This window comes from Elgaria multicarinata, chromosome 6, assembly GCF_023053635.1.
Source record: "Elgaria multicarinata webbii isolate HBS135686 ecotype San Diego chromosome 6, rElgMul1.1.pri, whole genome shotgun sequence".
Taxonomy (NCBI): Eukaryota; Metazoa; Chordata; class Lepidosauria; order Squamata; family Anguidae; genus Elgaria; species Elgaria multicarinata.
Genome location: NC_086176.1, coordinates 104825085 through 104843763, shown reverse-complemented (window position 1 = coordinate 104843763; position 18679 = coordinate 104825085). Strand labels below are relative to the sequence as shown.

Genomic DNA, 18679 nt, shown 5'->3' with positions numbered 1-18679 from the left:
TTGGCACCAGGGACCGGTTTAGTGGAAGACAATTTTTCCACGGACCGGGGGGGGGGCGTTTGAGGGGATGGTTTTGGGAAGCCACGCCCGCCCACCCCCCACTCCAGCGTCCTGGCTTCGCTTCGGCTGGGTGGGCACCCAGCCGAAGCAAAGCCAGGACGCTGGGGCGGGCGGGCGGCTTTGGAACGGCGCGCCCAGCCAGAAGCCACTGTGGCTGGGCAGGCAAGATGGCACCCGGCGCCCAGGTATGCTGGGGTGGGTGTGGGTGGGTGAAAGCAGCTCAGCTGCGCGGCCCGGTTTCTAACAAGCCATGGACTGGTAGCCATCCATGGCCTGGGGGTTGGGGACCCCTGCACTAAGGAGATGTATACATGCTATGTCTGGACCACAGCATTTCTTTCTTCCTCCCTTTCCTTTTTTAAAAAAGTTTTTCATTTTCCCTCATGTGTAAACTTTTCCATTTTGTTTACCTTTTGTGTATGCTTTCTCAAGATGTTACAGGAATTGCACAAAGAAATCCAGTTATGGATGACTCATTGATTTTTACAGACTGGTAAAAGTGATTTCAGCGCAGAAGTTACCCTTTCACGTAACATTATTATTTATTTATTTATTTTATTTGTTTATATAGCACCATCAATGTACATGAAACAAAGGGAACCTGAATTCAGTCCACACAGGAAAAAGCATGGGACAAGTAGAAAACCATTTTCTACCAGTTTTCTTCCACACTTTGGAGCTAAGTTTAGGCTTATCCCTGCTTTGGCGTTTCCCATAGGTATCTAGCTGGCTGCTCTGGGAGCAGAACGCTGATTGTATTTTGGTCTGGTCAAGTATGGCTCCTAGGTCCTTATGCTTTTATTTAGGCCAAAGAGAAATAACCGAGGGATCTCCTGGTTTGGTTGTCTAATTTATGATTGGTGAGAAGAGAGAGCAGAAAGTATATAGACCTGAGGCTTGCTTCTAATTTTACCACAGGTAGGTTTTGGGGTGGGAGGGTTTGAAAGCCAAACACTTTTTCTATTGGTCTGCTTACAGGGACACAAGGCCCTTGGCACAATGGGCCAATGATATGACCTCTTTTTTTTTCATTTCAATGTGTTTTACATATTTAATTTTATTCAACCAAACTTGTAATCTTCAACCCAGATTGCAGTTTATTGCGATAGAGATTGACTGGGGTGGCTTTATTGTTATTTAAACTATTTCCCTCTTTCTTTCATGTTCAGGTGTGCCTGTCATTCAAAAGGAACAACACAGCCCACCCCATTTAGGGGACTGCAGCTGAAAGGAAAGCATTTGCAATGTTTCACCTTTACATGGTGCTAGGTTAAACTCAGGACGGCTAGAAACCCTTTGAAGCAACCCAAACCTAAATATTCCTGCTAGGCAGACTGAGCAGAGGAACTGAATTATAATGAACCAGCAGCTGTCACAATATGACCACAGTAACCAAATCAAAATATCAACCACTAACCCAGATGAGATTCAAAAGGTCAATGTATAAAGCCAACAGCTTTCTTCAAGATCGCCCGAAACCTCAATCTAATCCTAGCAGCGAAATGTCCCATTAAGCTACAGGGGGTATAGAAAAAAGTTACTGTATATTGGTAAATGATTTAATGTACTAGCAAGATAACCTAGGCAGGATAAGAGGAGCTCACAAAGAAGCCATCTGAAAATTGAGCAGCAAATCTGGAATGACATGTATCCAGACCCATATATTCTCTGTCCTATATAAGTACTGGAATACATGGGCAGATTCCCAGCGGCCCAAAGGTGCACCATTGATTTATTCTTTAAAATCGAGTATAGTTGACTGGTAGGTGAACCTGAGAGCTATGCTTCTACAGAAAGCATCAAGAGTTCAGAAAGGCAATCTTTTCTTGGCTATAATAAATTTAGCTTTGCTAATTCTACACAGCTAACTATTGCACGGCTTGAAGTTAAGGCTAATTTAAATATTTCTTGTATGGTTCCCAACCACTTTGAAAGCATTTAAAGCTAGAATTAATACCTAAAATAAAAGTGCTTGCAATGTAGGTCCACAATTGTTACACTATTTCAGCAAATATTCATGGTCCTCTGAGTATTTCTAGTAATGACTATGCTTAATAAAGTTCTATCCACCACCCCACACTGTTTGTTTGGATACAAAAAAGGTGACAGTTACTTTGGCTATGAAAAGATGTTGCTGTGCAGGTCCAAGTGACATAGAACACCTTTTGGTCATTGGGTCATTCTAGTGCTGGTTTGCATGAGATGTATCGAGCATAGCCAAATGTTTTCTAAATAGGCTAATCTGATATGTCTGGAAGTCATGTTATACAGCTGAGAATTACTTACCTTTCAGTTCTGCCAGTTGAAAACAGCCCATCAGAATTTTAAACCTTATAACCTCTATACCATTTGATCCAAGAAAACGAAATTCATACATTATGGCCTCAGGGCAACTGATTTCAGATCACAACGTGTTATCAGGGCAAGCAAGATGATCTGAATTAGGGTCATTATCTCAAGAAAAAAATTATCATTAAAATCCTGCATTCAAACATTCAAAATGCCTACTCTATTTCCTCTCAGAGCAATTTTAGGGTAAGTACTGAGGATTTATTTATTTTTTAAAGAAGAAGTTATTTGCCTAAAAATGAAGGGGGACTATGCTCCAAGTAGCGCGCAAAAGATAAATCTGATCAGACTATTACATTTATTTCAGTAAGGATCAGGAACTTTTCAGATATGGCTGGAAAGTTATGGAACATATTGCTGGTAAGCGTTCTGCGGATGTTTAGAATGGCGTTCAACGTGTTACTAAAACAATAGGTATTTGGGGACATTGTATGCGTATTTATCTATTTGTAAATGCTTTGATTTTATCTATTTGTAAATGCTTTGATTCTGAACTTTGAGACAATAATATTTATACAGCACTTTAGTGCTCAAGCATTTCATAATTATTGGGCTTCATCCAACGTCAGTCACATAAGAAGACTTCCACTTGTACAACAGGACTTCCACTTCCTCTCTCTCTCTCCTCCCTGTCACAACTATGGCCTCTGAAAACTGATTTGGAGGGTTCCTCAACCCTCTGGAGCAGATCTGATGGGCATGCACAAGGCTGCAAGGGAGGAGGGATCTATCCCAGCATCTTTGTCCATTCCACTGATAGATGGAAACAGCTGGATACAACCCATTATCTTGTTGGAATCCTTACAACAATTGTGTTAAGTCAGGTCATTATTATTCTCCCCCTGCTGCAGATGGAAAATTGAAGTTGAGTGTGGCTTGCTTGGGGCATCTAATGTATTCATGGCAGAGGCAGGATGCAAACCACAGAGATCTGAACACTCGGAGCTCATCCTCTTTGGCCTCTGTGATATGCCAGGTCTCTTTTTATGGGGGGTTGTATTTCTGTAAGCTGCTTAACTTGTGCAGAAATGATTACATGCATGCCACCTTTCTGTGCACATTTCTTGAAATCACACATTTCTAGTGTACATTTCTAGTATACTCTACTTTCCTATTACACAATCCCACATCTCTAGGGTGTATGTGAGGATACTGCAATCAAAATTAGAGGTGGGGCACTAATGTCTGGATGTTTCCCATCTGTCAGCATCTTTCTTCCCTCCCAGCAATTGGCCTCACCCATGTGGCTGCCATATTCACAGACTCTTCCCAATGGTAGGATCATATTATGGTGATGCAGCCGTGCCACTATGGCCATATCTACACTACTGCTTTAAAGCGCTTTATAACAGTTATAAAGTGCTTTAACTGCTTTAAAGTGCTATAAAACTGTTATAAAGCACTTTAAAGCAGTAGTGTAGATCCGGCCTATGTTTCTGTGAATGTGTGTATAAGAGACATAGGCCCTTTCTGCACCTAAGGGTTATCCCAGGGAGATGGAGGGATCGTCCCTGCCTGCTCCCGGGATCCCGTGTGGCATTTGGATGCACAGGAATGATCCCAGGATATAGGGCTGGTGTAGACATGCCCAGAGAGAGAGAGAGAGAGAGAGATTGCTCCAGGTGATTTTGACCCACTATTCACTAGTCAATATAGGATAAAATATGTATGTGTTGTGAAAAACAATGGCCTTAAATCAGGGGTACACAACCTTTTGAGCCCTGAGGGCGACATATGAAGCTGGCTCAGAGGCCGCATGCCTGCACACATGCCTGCATTCATACTCATACACATACATATATATACACACACACACACACAAATATCACACACATCCCAGCGATCTGTATGAGGATCTCTGGGAAGAGAGTAGCGAGCCTTCTCTTCCTTTGCTGGTAGCAGTGGTGAGAAAGAAGTGATCTATATGAGGCTCTCTAAGGGAGGGATTAGAGAGTACAAGTAATGGTGAATTTGACAGTGATGCTGGAGCCAGAGAATCGGGGGGGGGGGCGCACAGTAAAGGCCTTGTGGGGGAGGGAAGAAAGATTCTACACCACTGCCTTAAATGGAAAGAGAGGGTGTTACAGTGTGGTGTAGTGGCTAAAGTGTTGGACTGGGAGTCGTGAGATCCGGATTCTAGTCCACACTTGGCCACGGAAACCCACTGGGTGACTTTGGGCCAGTCACAGACTCTCAGCCCAGCCTACCTCACAGGGTTGTTGTGAGGATAAAATGGAGAGGATGATTATGTACACCACCTTGGGTTCCTTGGAGGAAAAAAGGCAGGATATAAGTGTAATAATAATAATAAATTTCCAACCTAATAAATAATCAAGCGAGTGCAATAAGTGTATTATACGTATTAAAATAAGGGTTATCTGTATAAACATCTCTCTGGAGTAGATTAGATAAGTGTCTCATGACTGGCCCATTCGAGTCTGAGGGTGGTTTACCTGAAAACTCTATACAATTGAGGAATTGAGATTAGACATTGGCTACTGGAACAGTCTCAAACAAAGATAACATTTTGTTGGGAACCACTCTTTCAGGATTTTTTACTCCTCTTCCCAAGGCAACGTATACATGAGACAGAATACTTAACTTTTAATAATCCCCTCAGGTTTAGTGAATGCCCTGGGTGCCCTTGATGCTGAGCATTCTTAAAGCTGGACACGTATGGACCTGCCAAGAAATTCCCTCAAACCTGGAATACGAGGAGTCTAACTCAGATTATTTCATTTACAGAAACCATGAATACATCTGGAAGTCAAAAACAACTGACGAAAAGTAAAGCTAAACCAAATCGTTTAAAACATTGCTTCAAGTAGATCTGCGTAAAATTATTTGAGATGTGGTTTGTTCCCCTAATTAACATCGTTTTAATCCTCGTCTATCTTCTTTTAAATAATAAAATAAAACATACCCAATGTGTATAAGACACAAAACGGTCCTTAACATTATCGTGCTTGAGGAATAAAAAACATCACTGCTTGATCAAAGGCTCCTCTCTTTAAAAAAATCTTTCCAGAAGCCAGCTTTAGGAGGTTTCTGCCTTCCCACTCATTAACCTCATCCCCTCATCCGTTTTGTTACATTCAGGTAAACTGTCTAGTTTGCAACACAGTCACACTCCGTTCCAAATCTGCTTGAGGTGGAAAATTTTGCGTTCCATAAACATGAAAAGACCATGTTTCAGACCAGACATCTTATCTGACAGAATGGCACTTCCATTGCCAGGTGCACAGATAGATCAGTGTTCCCTGTTACAAAGCAGTAGATGGCCTTCCCTCCCACATGTAAACCTTTGAGCCTCCCTCAAACTTTACAAGATTAATTTCTGTTACGGATCTTCTGCCCCTGCAAAACGAAACAGAATTTGCTCTACGCAGACAAGCTGTACAGAGAGGAAGGACTCACCTGCTCTTACATTTCCTACACAAAAATAAGTGTACATTTCCATTTCAGAGATATAGGAGAACTGAGAATTCTCTTGTGAGGTCCTTAATCTTACCTCTTTTGGTAAGGTTGGGCTCAGGGTAAATGTTTAGAACAGCCTACTCCATCCTAGTGCTCTCCAGATGTTTTGGACTGCAACTCCTTTAATTGCTGGCTGGGAGTTGCAATCCAACACATCTGGAATTCCCCAGGTTAGAGAAGGCTGCCATCCGGTTCATCTACACCAAGCAGGATATTCCACTATGAAAGAGGTATGAAAGCAGTATATAAAAGGCAGGAGCCACACTACTGCTTTATAGCGGTATTGAAGTGCACTGACAACTGTTGGGGTCCATGACACATCTACACCAAGCAGGATATAACACAATGAAAGTGGTATGAAAGTGGTATATGATATGGTATATGTCATGGGCCCCAGTTGTCAGTGCACTTTAATACCACTATAAAGCAGTAGTGTGGCTCCTGCCTTTTATATATCACTTTCAGAGTGGAATATCCTGCTTGGTGTAGATGAGCCACTAGAGTTCAATGGAAATGGCAACATTCAAGAAAGGAGGTGAAATGTTTAGCCTAACCAGACATGTATTCAAAGGAAATCTCTTCTCATTGCAAAAGCACAACTTTAAAATAAGGAAACAAAATGCTGTAGATTGTAGGAGCAAGATCATTGGTTCCAAGGGCAGACATGCCTTATTATACATTAACACAATTGTCAGAAGCTGTTAGCCTCTCACACACACCCATTCAAGCATACGGGAGACCAGCTTTCCCCATTCTTAAAATGCATTGGAACACGCAGAAATGTCTAAAACATACAGATACAAAGGACCCTGGTCATTTTAAACCAAGCAATCCTAATAACGCCGACGGGGAACAACAAAGGACCCTTTTCAGAAAATAGTAAAGGGCAATTATTTGTTTAGATTTCAAAATCAAGCTCCTAACAACACTTCGATAAATGGGAGTGTTGTTTTCCCCCCCCACCAACAATTTGAATCAGAATATGTTTGCTTTATGCTTTAAAATGTGCTTGTAAACGTCTCTCCCCACCCACCACCCACCCCAAAAGCAAATACTTCATTACACAAAGGAAAGCGCAAATTTCTTGGCATAAATGGCTATGGTTGTTCTTTGTCGAGGAAAGCCAAAATAAAACGAGACAAAGAAACAAACTTTTAAGTTGCAGAAACTCAAGTGAAAAGGTCAAACCTGAAAGCATCACTCAGCACAGAAGGTTTCACAGAAGACCATGGATACATGTAAAGATTGTATTTACTCTGTCTGCAGTCAAACCTAATAGCGTGAGTTAAGAAGGGAGGGTCAGGATTTCTTTGCTTTTGTTGGCTCAAGCCATCCCCTTCAAATTGCTGTAACTACGTTGCGTGTATGTGACTACATACACATTACTGCAAGCTTCAACACTGTCCCACATGTTAAACAACTCTCAAATATTTCCTAATAATAAAAGACAAGGAATATTTCAGGGGCATATATTGGTCCCAGAATGATATATCATAGTTACAGCTCAGTGCTTTCTTTGGCTCAGGTTCAGCTGTTTGAAACCAAGGCCTCTCAGTTAGTTCATTGACAAGTGCAAGGACGAGGGTGTGATCTTGGCCAGGGAAACGGATTACTAATATTTTTACATCATATATTTATCTTAAGTGATCTCATTTATCAAACGTGATTAAAGAAAAGTTGCTATCTACACTTGCAAGTAATTAAAGGCTTTCTTCTGACAGCCAAAATTACTGCTGCAGAAAGAGATCCCTTCAAGTCAGAATGATAGTGACCGAGCATTGTCCAACTGTGAGGGCGCACACTTGCCAAATACCACAGGCTGTCAGTAGTGGAGCATGCTGCAGACACGGTCAGCCTTAATGTAGAAGTTTACAGCCCAAAGACTACAAGTCCCTGCAGGCAAATTCACACTGTTATCCAAAGAAAACAACAATTTCAGATCACTGATAGCTAACCTCCCATCATTCTGTCCATTGAAACGAATACGCATTTGCAAGCACTTCACTTCAGTTTGTTGTTGTAATTCTGAAGTTTTGCTTAGAATAATAATAATAATAATAATAATAATAATAATAATAAATTTATTTTTTACCCGCCTCCCCATTTTGATCGAGGGGGGGAACAACAGTAAAATACATAAAACTGAATTAAAACATAATATACATTGTTAAAATATCCTAAAAACATTCTAAAAATATCTTAAAATTGCACTGGATAGGCCTGCCAGAAGAGATCAGAAAGCTTTTATAGCTTTCTTGAATGCTAGTAGACTGTTAAGTTGACGAGTCTCCTCCGGCAGGCCATTCCACAGTCTGGGAGCAGCAGAAGAGAAGGTCCTCTGGGTAACAGTTGTTAATCTAGTTTCTGCTAGCTGAAGCAGATTTTTCCCAGAGGACCTGAGTGTGCGGGGTGGATTGTACGGGGGAAGGCAATCCCGCAGGTAGCCTGGACCCAAACCATGTAGGGCTTTAAAGGTAATAACCAACACTTTATACTTTGCTCGGAAACTAATTGGCAGCCAGTGAAGAGATTTTAAAACTGGTGTAATATGGTCATCCCTAGGTACATTATTTGTAGGATGCATTTATTTAAAATATTTTATACTGCTTTTAATTTTTTTTTTAAAAAAAAAACCTTCTCAAGACACTTTACAGCATAAAAATGTAAAAGTGTAAAATATCTGTATGTTAATAAATTAACAAAACCAGTAATGTTAAAGTAGCATTCGAATACAAATAAAAAATTAAAAAAATAACAAGAGGAGGGGAGGGCAAAGTCCCATTGTTAGATGCCATTCTGGAGGTTGACAGACACAATTGGGTTTCCCCCCATGTTTTGAAGTTATGTATAGAAGTGGTCAGAGGAGGAATCATACTAGCAGATCACATATATCTGAAGACACTCTAAGGCCTTAGCTAGACCTAAGGATTATCCCAGGCAAATGGAGGGGTCATCCCTGTGTGTCAGGGATGACCCCTCCCAGGATCCCCTGTGTGTCATTAGGATGCACAGGGATGATCCCGGGATATAGGCCTGGTCTAGCTATGGCCTCTGTGAAATGTATTCACAACTTCTAACATGGACATTGCAGTGTATCCTATGGACATAATTAGCATTGTTGGGAATATTTAAGAATGTGACATTGCAAAATAGGCAAACATTCAGTAACACCCACAATGAAACACAAATTTCTAGGAAAAGATGTTTTAAAACCTCAAAAATTTAGGAAAATCTGTTTCTTTCAGCCTAAAGAAAAACAAATCTATGACGCCTTCTTACTTTGTAATCTGGAATTCACAAAAGGAGGAGATAGATTGTCATGTGATCCAAGGTCCCTGTTTGTCATATGTTCATAAGGAGTTCCATCTCCATAGTTCTGTTAATAAGTTAGAAACAAACAGAGTTTAAGCATAAAATACACATTCAAGTTGCTTAGAGACATTTTGACAAATATATTCTGAGTAGAAAACCAAGTTCCCAAGTAAATTGATGACATCTGCAGATAGTTATTCTGTCAGCAATATACTAATATGTTGTGCTTGTACCTGTGCTAATAACTGGGATACTAGCCAGTAAAAACGTTATCGTCATTTTCAGATTTGTCAAAGAGAAGGAATTGTGTTTTGCTGCAGTTACAGTACAAAGAATAAGAAATGCTGAAAGAGATATATGTATACACACACACACACACACACACACACACACACACACACAAACATGTAAGAACTTTCAGTGTAGTCTGTTCCAGGCAACACTAGCTGGAGTGAAATTAACTTAAATCCTGCTGACTATGGGTTAATTCCAACATCAGTCTAGCTGAAATCTGCAGGAGCAACAGGACTTTCCCCCCTCTTCTTCCCTGCAGCCCTCTGCACTATCCAAAAATCTGCTCTGGGGGGTTTCCAAACCCTCTGGAGCAGATTTTGAGGGTGTGGGGAGAAAAGGTAAATCACCCCCTCCCAGTTCTACCGACTGAAGCAGTTCTGTCAATGGAATCAATCCTATTTCATTATTGTCTCAGAAGTACGGATGTACAAATTGCCTTGCAATCTGGTTAGTTTTAAATCCATCCCACTTTTGCTCTGATCGGTCTTAACTAGAGTACAGATTTGTTGCATTAAAGTATGCAGAGCTCACGTTGCTCCAGTAAGAAGCAATATTTGAATCTACCCTCATCAAGAAGAGCAAAACAATATTTGCATTTCCTATTTTACTCTAGAATGTGGTTTTAACAGTCATTACAGGCCCAAGTGCAAGCTTCAGATCACTTTCCCTACAGAATTATTTCCAAACCTACTTTTCCACAAATTGAAAAATTAATGTTTACAACAGTTCCAGAGACACCAACAACAATGCCCATCCTGCTGCACTTCACGGAAACTTTCCGAAAGGCAATACTAACAACTCGTGCTGTTTCTGTTGGGAGTGTTTTCTATGACCACTTCATGTGAGTCCCATTCTCAACTGATCCTTAGTAAAAGACGTGTTGTCCCTCCTTGGGGACAGGCTACAATCCTGGCTACAGATGTAGAGGTTTCAGCTCAGGTTCCCCCACCCCTCCTAATCAAAATCCATTTCCTCTTTCTCAGTTACTGGGAAAGTGTGGTATAAAATGGCCAGAGCACTTTTGTACATGCAGGCCCAAGGGGAATGGAGTTATGGGAAAGATGAATTTAGATCAGTCAGGGCTATCTTGGATATTGAGACTTTGGGCATGTCTACAACAGCCCTATATCCTGGGGTGATCCCTGGATTTTCCCTGCGCATCCAAATGGCGCACAGGGGACAACCAGGGACTTTCCTCAGGATATCTGAGACCACGGAAAACCCAATTTTTCCATGGTCCCGGGAGCATCCCGAGGAGCGTGGGCCATGTGGCCGCTGCTCCTGGGTTGTCCCTTCCTCCCCATCAAGACTTTTCTCCAACTAGCTCTATTATTATTATTATTATTATTATTATTATTATTATTATTATTATTTACATTTATATACTGCCCCATAGCCGAAGCTCTGTGGGCGGTTTACAAAAAGTAGCATTTATAATGGTGATTACAGCACTTGCACCAACAGATAGGAGTGATGAACCAGCAGGATCCAACCAGATTTTATTACTCATTATATAAAATTATAGTAATTTTATTGCTACTACCTATTTTCAATCTCTATTGGGAAAGAAATGTTGGGTGTATTTTCAACAAATGAATGTGAATAGTGTAAACTGGGGTGGGAAACTTCTAAGGTTAAGGGACCGTAATGCCCCCCCACCCCAATCCACCAAATATCCCCACCACACACACCCAGACTGCCAAATTAGTTGACAAAATTGCTTTGGCACTGGCAGCAAAAGAGAGAGGTAATTTTGCTTGAAAAGAAGGTGCCCAGAAAGCAATTTCAGCAGCAGCGATGGGGCAATGGGGCCCACAAAAAGGCCAGGGGGACCACATGAGCCACGTTCCTCCCCCTTGGTGTAAATGTTTCTATACAACATGTCTGGGAAGGTGAATTTTAGATTGATCCACTTCTCTAAAAGTAATGGAGATTCAAATTATATGCAATATTTTGGGAGGGGGTTTATATTTTCAGAGAGCTATTCTAAAAAACATAAGGCTCTGGACTTGGACTTGATATCTCAGGTAACGGGACTAAAAAAAGTGTGAGTCTCTGCAGATTTGGGATTGAGACATGCTGCACAAACAATTCTGAGCTTGTGAACCATTAGTCTCATTACAGTAGGAGTGATGGTATTACATTAAGTGGTCTGTCATTATCTTTGTCATGGGACAAAACTTTCATAAACATAGGTAGGTCAAAGTGTAGACAATTGTCATGATCAAGCCTGTTCCCCTTAGTGTGGGTAAGGAGTTTCAGGCTAAGGAGTTTCAATAGGAATCAGATTCTGAACCGGAAGAAACAGGACTAGAAATGTATCAGTCAACACAAGCAGGGGCAGAGATTCTCCCAGGCTCTTCTGCAGCTGGGGATGACTCTTCACCAAAATTTATCAGTGAAAACACTAACAACTCAGAGTCTGTGGGAACTCAGTAATCCTCAGAGGGAGAAGGGACTTCAGAGTTGACCAATCCCAGAGTCCGCTGCAGATTCAAATGGGCAAAGCTAAAAGAAGGTGAGAAGAGCTCAGCTCAGCTAGCTTCTCACCAAAGGCTTCTTCAGAGGAATCCTCCCTGAAGTTAAGGGACTCAGGGGAAAAAACTTCCCTTTTGTTGAAAGGACAAGCTGTTGTGTTGCCAAATCCTCCTGCTTCAGTGTGAGACAACAAAGAGGTTTGCCAAGTAATCCACAAAACTTTATTAAGCAGATAAACATCTCTTTGCACCTGAAGAGAGTGCCCGGCCATCCCGGTGCCCGGCCTTCCCCCCCTCTCCTGCCGGGTCCGGCCTTCCCCCCCCCGAGATCCCCCCCCAGCCCGATGGGTACAGCGCTCGTATGAGCGCTGTGCCCAGTCCGTGGCTTTTCTCAGCTACTCGTAAGCGAATAGCTGCAAAAAGCCACGGACCTTGCTAGACGTACCACAGTCCCGGCCTCAGGATTGGGCTGCGGAAAAGGCGCACCATAAACAAATTCGCTTATGGCGCGTTAAGGGAGGTTTCAGCACGGCCTGACCCCGGATTCCCCTGTGCATCATCTGGACGCACAGCAGGGAAACCGGGCCTCACAGCGCACTAAGACCTCGTCTAACAAGGCCCAGGGTTTGCTACTACCCCCAGATCTGTTTCAAATTTGGTACGGCTAAAGCTCTACCTAAAAGCTATCATGGTGCCAACTTTCAGCTCTTTATCTTTAAAAATGACAGTTTAAAAATAATAATTTTAAAACCTCATTTTTTAAAAAATTCCTAAAAAATCAATGGATGAACGGATCTGTTTCAAACTTGGTGTGGCTAAAGCTCTACCTAAATCCTTTCATGGTGCAAAGTTTCATCTCTTTATCTTTAAAAATGACGATTTTAAAAATAATAATTTTAAAACCTCAATTTTTAAAAAATTCCTAAAAAATCAATGGATGAACGGATTTGTTTCAAATTTGGTATGACTAAAGCCCTTCCTAAGAGCTACCATTGTGCCAAGGTATCATTTGTATATATGCAGAACCTGGTGAAATTCCCTTTTCATCACAACAGTTAAAGCTGCAGGAGCTATATTAGAGTGACCAGATTTAAAAGAGGGAAGCTTTAACTGTTGTGATGAAGAGGAAATTTCACCAGGTTCTGCATATATACAAATGACACCTGCTGAAATTCCCTTTTTTATGCAACTGTTAAAGATACAGGAGCCCTGTCTTCCTTTTCATATGGTCACCCTACAAGTAGCATAGCTAAGAGAAGCTTCCATAAACACAGAAAGCAGTTTAGAATGCTGGCTTGATCATGGAACAGGTGGAAGTCCATCCATAGGCTACAACTTAGAAAATTAAGGGCAGAAACTGCACAAAATACTCACACCGCCTACTAGAAAACTATTTAACCTGCAAAAAGATGGTGCGGTCGTAGAGCAACTGCTGCATGCCTGTGCATGGATCTCTCGCAAGTAGGATAGCACATATCGAAACAGCAGTAAAATTACTGTAAAACTCATAAAAGCTGGTTGGATCTCTCAGCTATAGCCACAACATCTCAACAGAAGACTAAAAGCTGGTCTGACCTCCCTTGCTGCAGCAGAAGCAGCAGGGAAATGCCTCTAAAGTTGTGCCACACGTGTAGTTTATTAAGTTATAGCTTATAGCAAAAACTCTCAGATGGATGAGTTACATATGGGCGAAACGAAAAAGAAACAGAATAGGGAATTATTATTCCCACTAGAATCCTTTTAGTCTGGATGTTTAAGAATAAATGTTTGTGATGTAGCTAGTTACATTTATTTAATATAGATATAGATATATGACTTACTAATTCCTTGGGAGTATACAATGGCACTATTTAATATTTATACTTAATTTATACTTAATAACATTTTTTAAAGATGAAAATAACAACGATGGAAGCATAACTAAACCCAATTGCAGTGCTGATATATCTCCTATACTGCAAAATGTCCAAACTGCATATTAGATATTTTGTGCCTGTAAGTAAATACATCTGGAAACCAATCTTCAACAAGTGAAAAGTCAACAGCAACCAAAAACACAGCTTACAGGCCAGAGATAACTTAGGGTAATGGATCAAAGGCTGATAGCAAGAAGCAAGGCAAAACATTTAATGAAGTTTCTTGCTACCTTTTAGTAGGAATAGAGCAGGTGTCAAATTCAACCATGGGATCAGATAAGAATCTTAAAAAGCAATTCTGGGGAAAGGTTGCTCTGTAACCAAATTTGCATGTACATTTTCCTATGCAATCAGGTGTAAAACTCACATTTAGATTTTAAATTTACATACACAGGAAGTCTGGAGAGGGGGAAAAAGATTAGATATACTTACCCTGGATGGACTAGGATGTCCTCCGTTCCCCCAGGACCCTGAGCTAGTTCTGTCTTCTACATCTAGGGACAAAAAAGTTCTTTAGGCTTTATTGCAATAATTCTTTCCTTTTGTATAGGCACTTTTAAATTAATGTTTCAAATTAATCTCCTGTTGCCTTTAATTAAGAACCAGGCACAGGGCTACTACAATGATAGTGGCTTCTGACCCAACCACTTAAATTAACTCATTTAAATTCACAGCAGAAATGAACTGGACCCTCAGGAACCGGAGGTTTGCACATAAAAATTATTCCAGTCACTCAGTCTTTCAGGAGACTTTAAGAAGTGGCTGGAAGTCAATGACTAAAGTTGAATTCAAATCCTAGCACAAAATCACAGAGGCTCAAGGATAAAGCTGAAAATACTACAAGGCAAATAAATTAGAGAAACTGATGACAGACAAGTTATACATTTTCCTTTTTTCCTTTTTACAGTAAATGTTCCATCATAAAGCCATTTTTAAAAGAACTGTCAGAAAAACACCCATATTCAATGGCCAAAGTGTTGGATTGGACTGCAACTTAAGAAACTTAATTTTCAGCTTAGCTATGAACTCACCAAATAGGGTTTTTTCCGGGGGATGAGAACTTGAAATAACACCAGATGGAGGTGAAGTGTACCATGTCTGGTGGCGAGGTTTTGGGATGGGGTTTGGGATGGGGTTTGGGATGGAATCAACCACAAAAGCCATTGAGGGTGCTACCAAATGCATGTTTAGACAAAAAAAAAAAAAGCTCTAGAACGCCTAGTATTCCCCAGGCAGCAGGTTGAGCCCCTTTAATGGAAGAGGCTCCTGACACCAAGGCAGAGCTAGCTCACCAGATGAAAGTGCAACTCTATTTCAGGGTCAATCCGGGCTTGCCTGGGGCTGAAACAACATTTGATATCTGCTCTTATGAACCTCCAGAGCTGTCCGATGTGTTTCTCTGAATCCTGAAGTCTCTCCTCTCCTGCTTGGACTTTAATCCACACACGGCTACGACCATTCTTTGTTTGTTTAAAGCCCAAATGCACAATCTGCAGCCTATGGGATACATGTGCTGCCACCCTGAAAGGTTTTGGGGCATCTGGCCTGACCGCCCAATTTAATGCTGATTTTGCTAACTCCGAATTTACCGCCAATTTTACTGCCATCAATTTCTCCTGTGCTGTTACCCTTGTTGCCACAAACTGATCCTGTTGTTGTTTATTCGTTCAGTCGCTTCCGACTCTTCATGACTTCATGGACCAGCCCACGCCAGAACTTTCTGTCGGCCATCGCCACCCCTAGCTCCCCCAAGGTCAAGTCCGTCACCTCCAGAATATCATTCATCCATCTTGCCCTTGGTCGGCCCCTCTTCCTACCACCAACGATTTCTCCCTCATCTCCTCTGACCCCCACTTCTGATCCCCTCCAATGATGCTGAGGATCGCTGCTTTGCTACCAGGATTGTTGGAGGCCAGGGCTTTTTCTTGAGCCTCTTCGGCAGTGGCTGTCGGAGGGCTATGACCTTCTGAGTGCTGTTGTCAGAGCTGCTGTGACGAGAGAGACAGGCGTGCGCACTTCAAGAGGTAAGTGGAAAACGAAGGGGATGGTGCAGGTGGACGGCGAGTGTTTGGGGGGAAGAAATCTTAACAGAAATTTTAAACAATAAATTGGAACAAATTTATAAAAATTATATTAAGTTGGAAAATTAGGAAGCATGCGTGTGTGTGTGTGTGTGTGAACTATGTATGCACTTCTGTGCATATGTATGTGCACTTGCACACTTGAGCAGCCCCTGGTCTCCCAGCCAAGCACTGGACGTGGCCTTCTGGGTTTAAATATCTGCTGGTTTAAATATCTACACACCACTCTTTAGCTAGAAAGACTCCTGAAAGGGCTTACAAATCAGTAAGAACTAAACTGACCCCACACTCAGGCCTACCGATGAAAAAGGCACCACACAAAAGGAAAAAGGGATAGGGGAGGTAAAGGAAAATGAGAATACTCAGGCACCCATTTTATTGCTATATTTATTTCATAACAACCAGCTATAATGCAGCCAGAAGCTGTTGGTCTTCTTATCACAACCAGGAAACAGTTCAAAAAGAGGAGGAGCCAAAAATGTTTGGTCTCTCAGCTGAGCCAGTGGAGTAGCTTTGTCTTTCCCTCTGCTGCTGATTGGCTGCTGCAGGGCTATTGACGGCTCAGCTTTCCTTCTTTGTCCCTGCTGCAGCCTGATGGAATGGCTGCTGGATGCCAATCAATCTATTCCTACTTCTGCATAATTAAACGATGGAATTCACTTTCACACGATGTAGTGATGGTAACCAATTTGGATGGCTTTAAAAAGGGAAAGGGTAAAGTCATGGAAGAGAAGGCTATCAATGGCTACAAGTCCTGATGGCTATATGCTGCGTTCAGTATCAGAATCTGTATGCCTATGGGGAACTTGGGAAGCAGGGTGCTGTTGCACTCATGTCCTGCTTTTGGATTTTCCATGGGCAGTTGATTAGCTACTGTATGAACAGAGTGCTGGACTAGATGGACCCTCTGTCTGATCCAGCATGGAGCTTCTTATGTTCTTATAGCTCTGGACTGCTAGATTGAAACTCTACTGCAGCCTTCCCCAAGGTGGTACCCTCCAGAAGTTTTGGACTGCAACTCCCATCATACCTGATCATTGGTCATGCAGTCTCAGGCTGATGGGAGTTATAGTCCAGAACATCTGGAGAACAACACATTGGAGAAGGTTTCTCTATAAAGTGGCTTGCTGAATCTTGAAAACCTTTTAGAAAATCCCGATTGTTTTTTGGGTTCTAGGATTGCCTACTCTTGAAATGAAGAAGTACCAGAGGTTGGGGAGAGTATTGATGAGGGTGTGTGGCTCAAATATGAATGTCACTGTTGATTTTATTTTTTCTCTGGCACAGGATATTAACACTGTAGCTTTTGTTGTTGTTGTAGGTTGTTTGATTTATTTCTGCCAATGCAAAGAAACATGATGCCCACAGTTAGTGGCAGGAACCAAGGAGCTAAGACTTCTACATTATGTCCCTTATTCTGCTTCGTTCCAGATTTATGACTCTCAGCAAATCACCTTTTGCAAAGCGGAAGGCATAACACCCACCTCACAAAGGTGCTGCAAGGCTTAACTAATTATATATGCTAAACTGCTATTAAGACCTTTTTGATGAAAAGGGTTATAGGAATTTTTAATGATTGCTCTGCAATTACATGTTTCTCCTTGACAAAATTGGAAGAGGGTACAGAAACTTTGTTTCAAGAGAAAAAAGAATGCACCTCATGCGCTTATTTCTCCAGAAATTTCACTCTTTTTGTTTGAACTTTTCCAAAATAGAGGGAGGGAAGGAAGGGTGAAGGGAGGGAGATTATTGTCATATGAGGAGTTTTAATTGCAGATTGCACTTTCGTCTAATTTCATAGATTTAGGCCACCTGAGAAGGGAAGCAGAGTGGTTACTTCCAACAGGACCTCCAATTCGACTTGGTGGTCCTGATGGGTAGACAAAGACCATCATGTGCCTCCGGGTAAGTCATGGCAATTCTCAGGTTGTGTCAAGGCCCAAGAGAATGAAGTCCTCTCCTCTACTGTTTAAGGCAGACTCCATTATGTGCTTCGTGGCATACTGAAGCATGTTGGAGTAAGCTTGGCTGACTGCTCATTAAAAACGTGCTGGAAATCTCCAGTGACTGTTCTAGTTAGGCAGCAGTCCAGCAAAGCAATTAAGAACAAGCTTAATTTTAACCATAACTCCCAAGTTCTACTGAATTATTTTTTTTAGTGATATAAAATACCCAATCATAAATGAATATACGAAGAATATTGTATCAAAGTAAGCAAAGAGAAAAAATTATGCAAAATACATGGCATTAAATCAATAATGTAACTCGGCCTGATTGAATAGCACCACTAATAGTTTAAATCTGTTACTACGAGTTTAAAATAATGTTATGTTTCCAGAATGATGTACTGTGACCAGGGCAGGATCTACACTACTGCTTATAACGGTTTATAAGGGTTATGACAACTGTTCAGGCCCAGGACACATTACATATACAGTTTTCATAACGTTTTAAAAGTGTTATATCCTGCTTGGTGTAGATTGGCCCCAGGACTGAAGTCATTTTGGGCCTGAGATTGCACCATTTTTCCATCTCTTGCAAAGCAGTGATTCCTAAACTGAATGGGGCCTTCCATGGCCACTATTTGCTAAAATTAAAAGAGGTATGAGTCCAGATCACAGATCTCCAATTTCTTGTCCACATGTCTTCCGATTCCCACACTCAAGGGTGAACATATGCTGACTTAAAACTTTATGTATCTATATTCTACAAC

General features: G+C 41.4%; 1 protein-coding gene across 19 annotated transcripts in view; it reads right to left on the bottom strand.

Annotated features, from left to right (window-relative positions):
• Positions 1-18679, bottom strand: part of TCF4 (transcription factor 4) — a 410485-nt gene that overhangs the window by 266828 nt on the left and 124978 nt on the right. For all 19 annotated transcript variants that reach the window (XR_010025561.1, XM_063128224.1, XM_063128230.1 and 16 more), the window contains 2 exons: positions 14318-14379; positions 9166-9262 (listed from right to left, as the gene is read on the bottom strand). Coding sequence is in view for 18 of the 19 variants with exons in the window: in XM_063128224.1 (XP_062984294.1) it covers positions 9166-9262; positions 14318-14379 (159 nt within the window). In the remaining variant the exon portion in view is untranslated. The remainder of the gene's footprint in view (positions 1-9165; positions 9263-14317; positions 14380-18679) is intronic.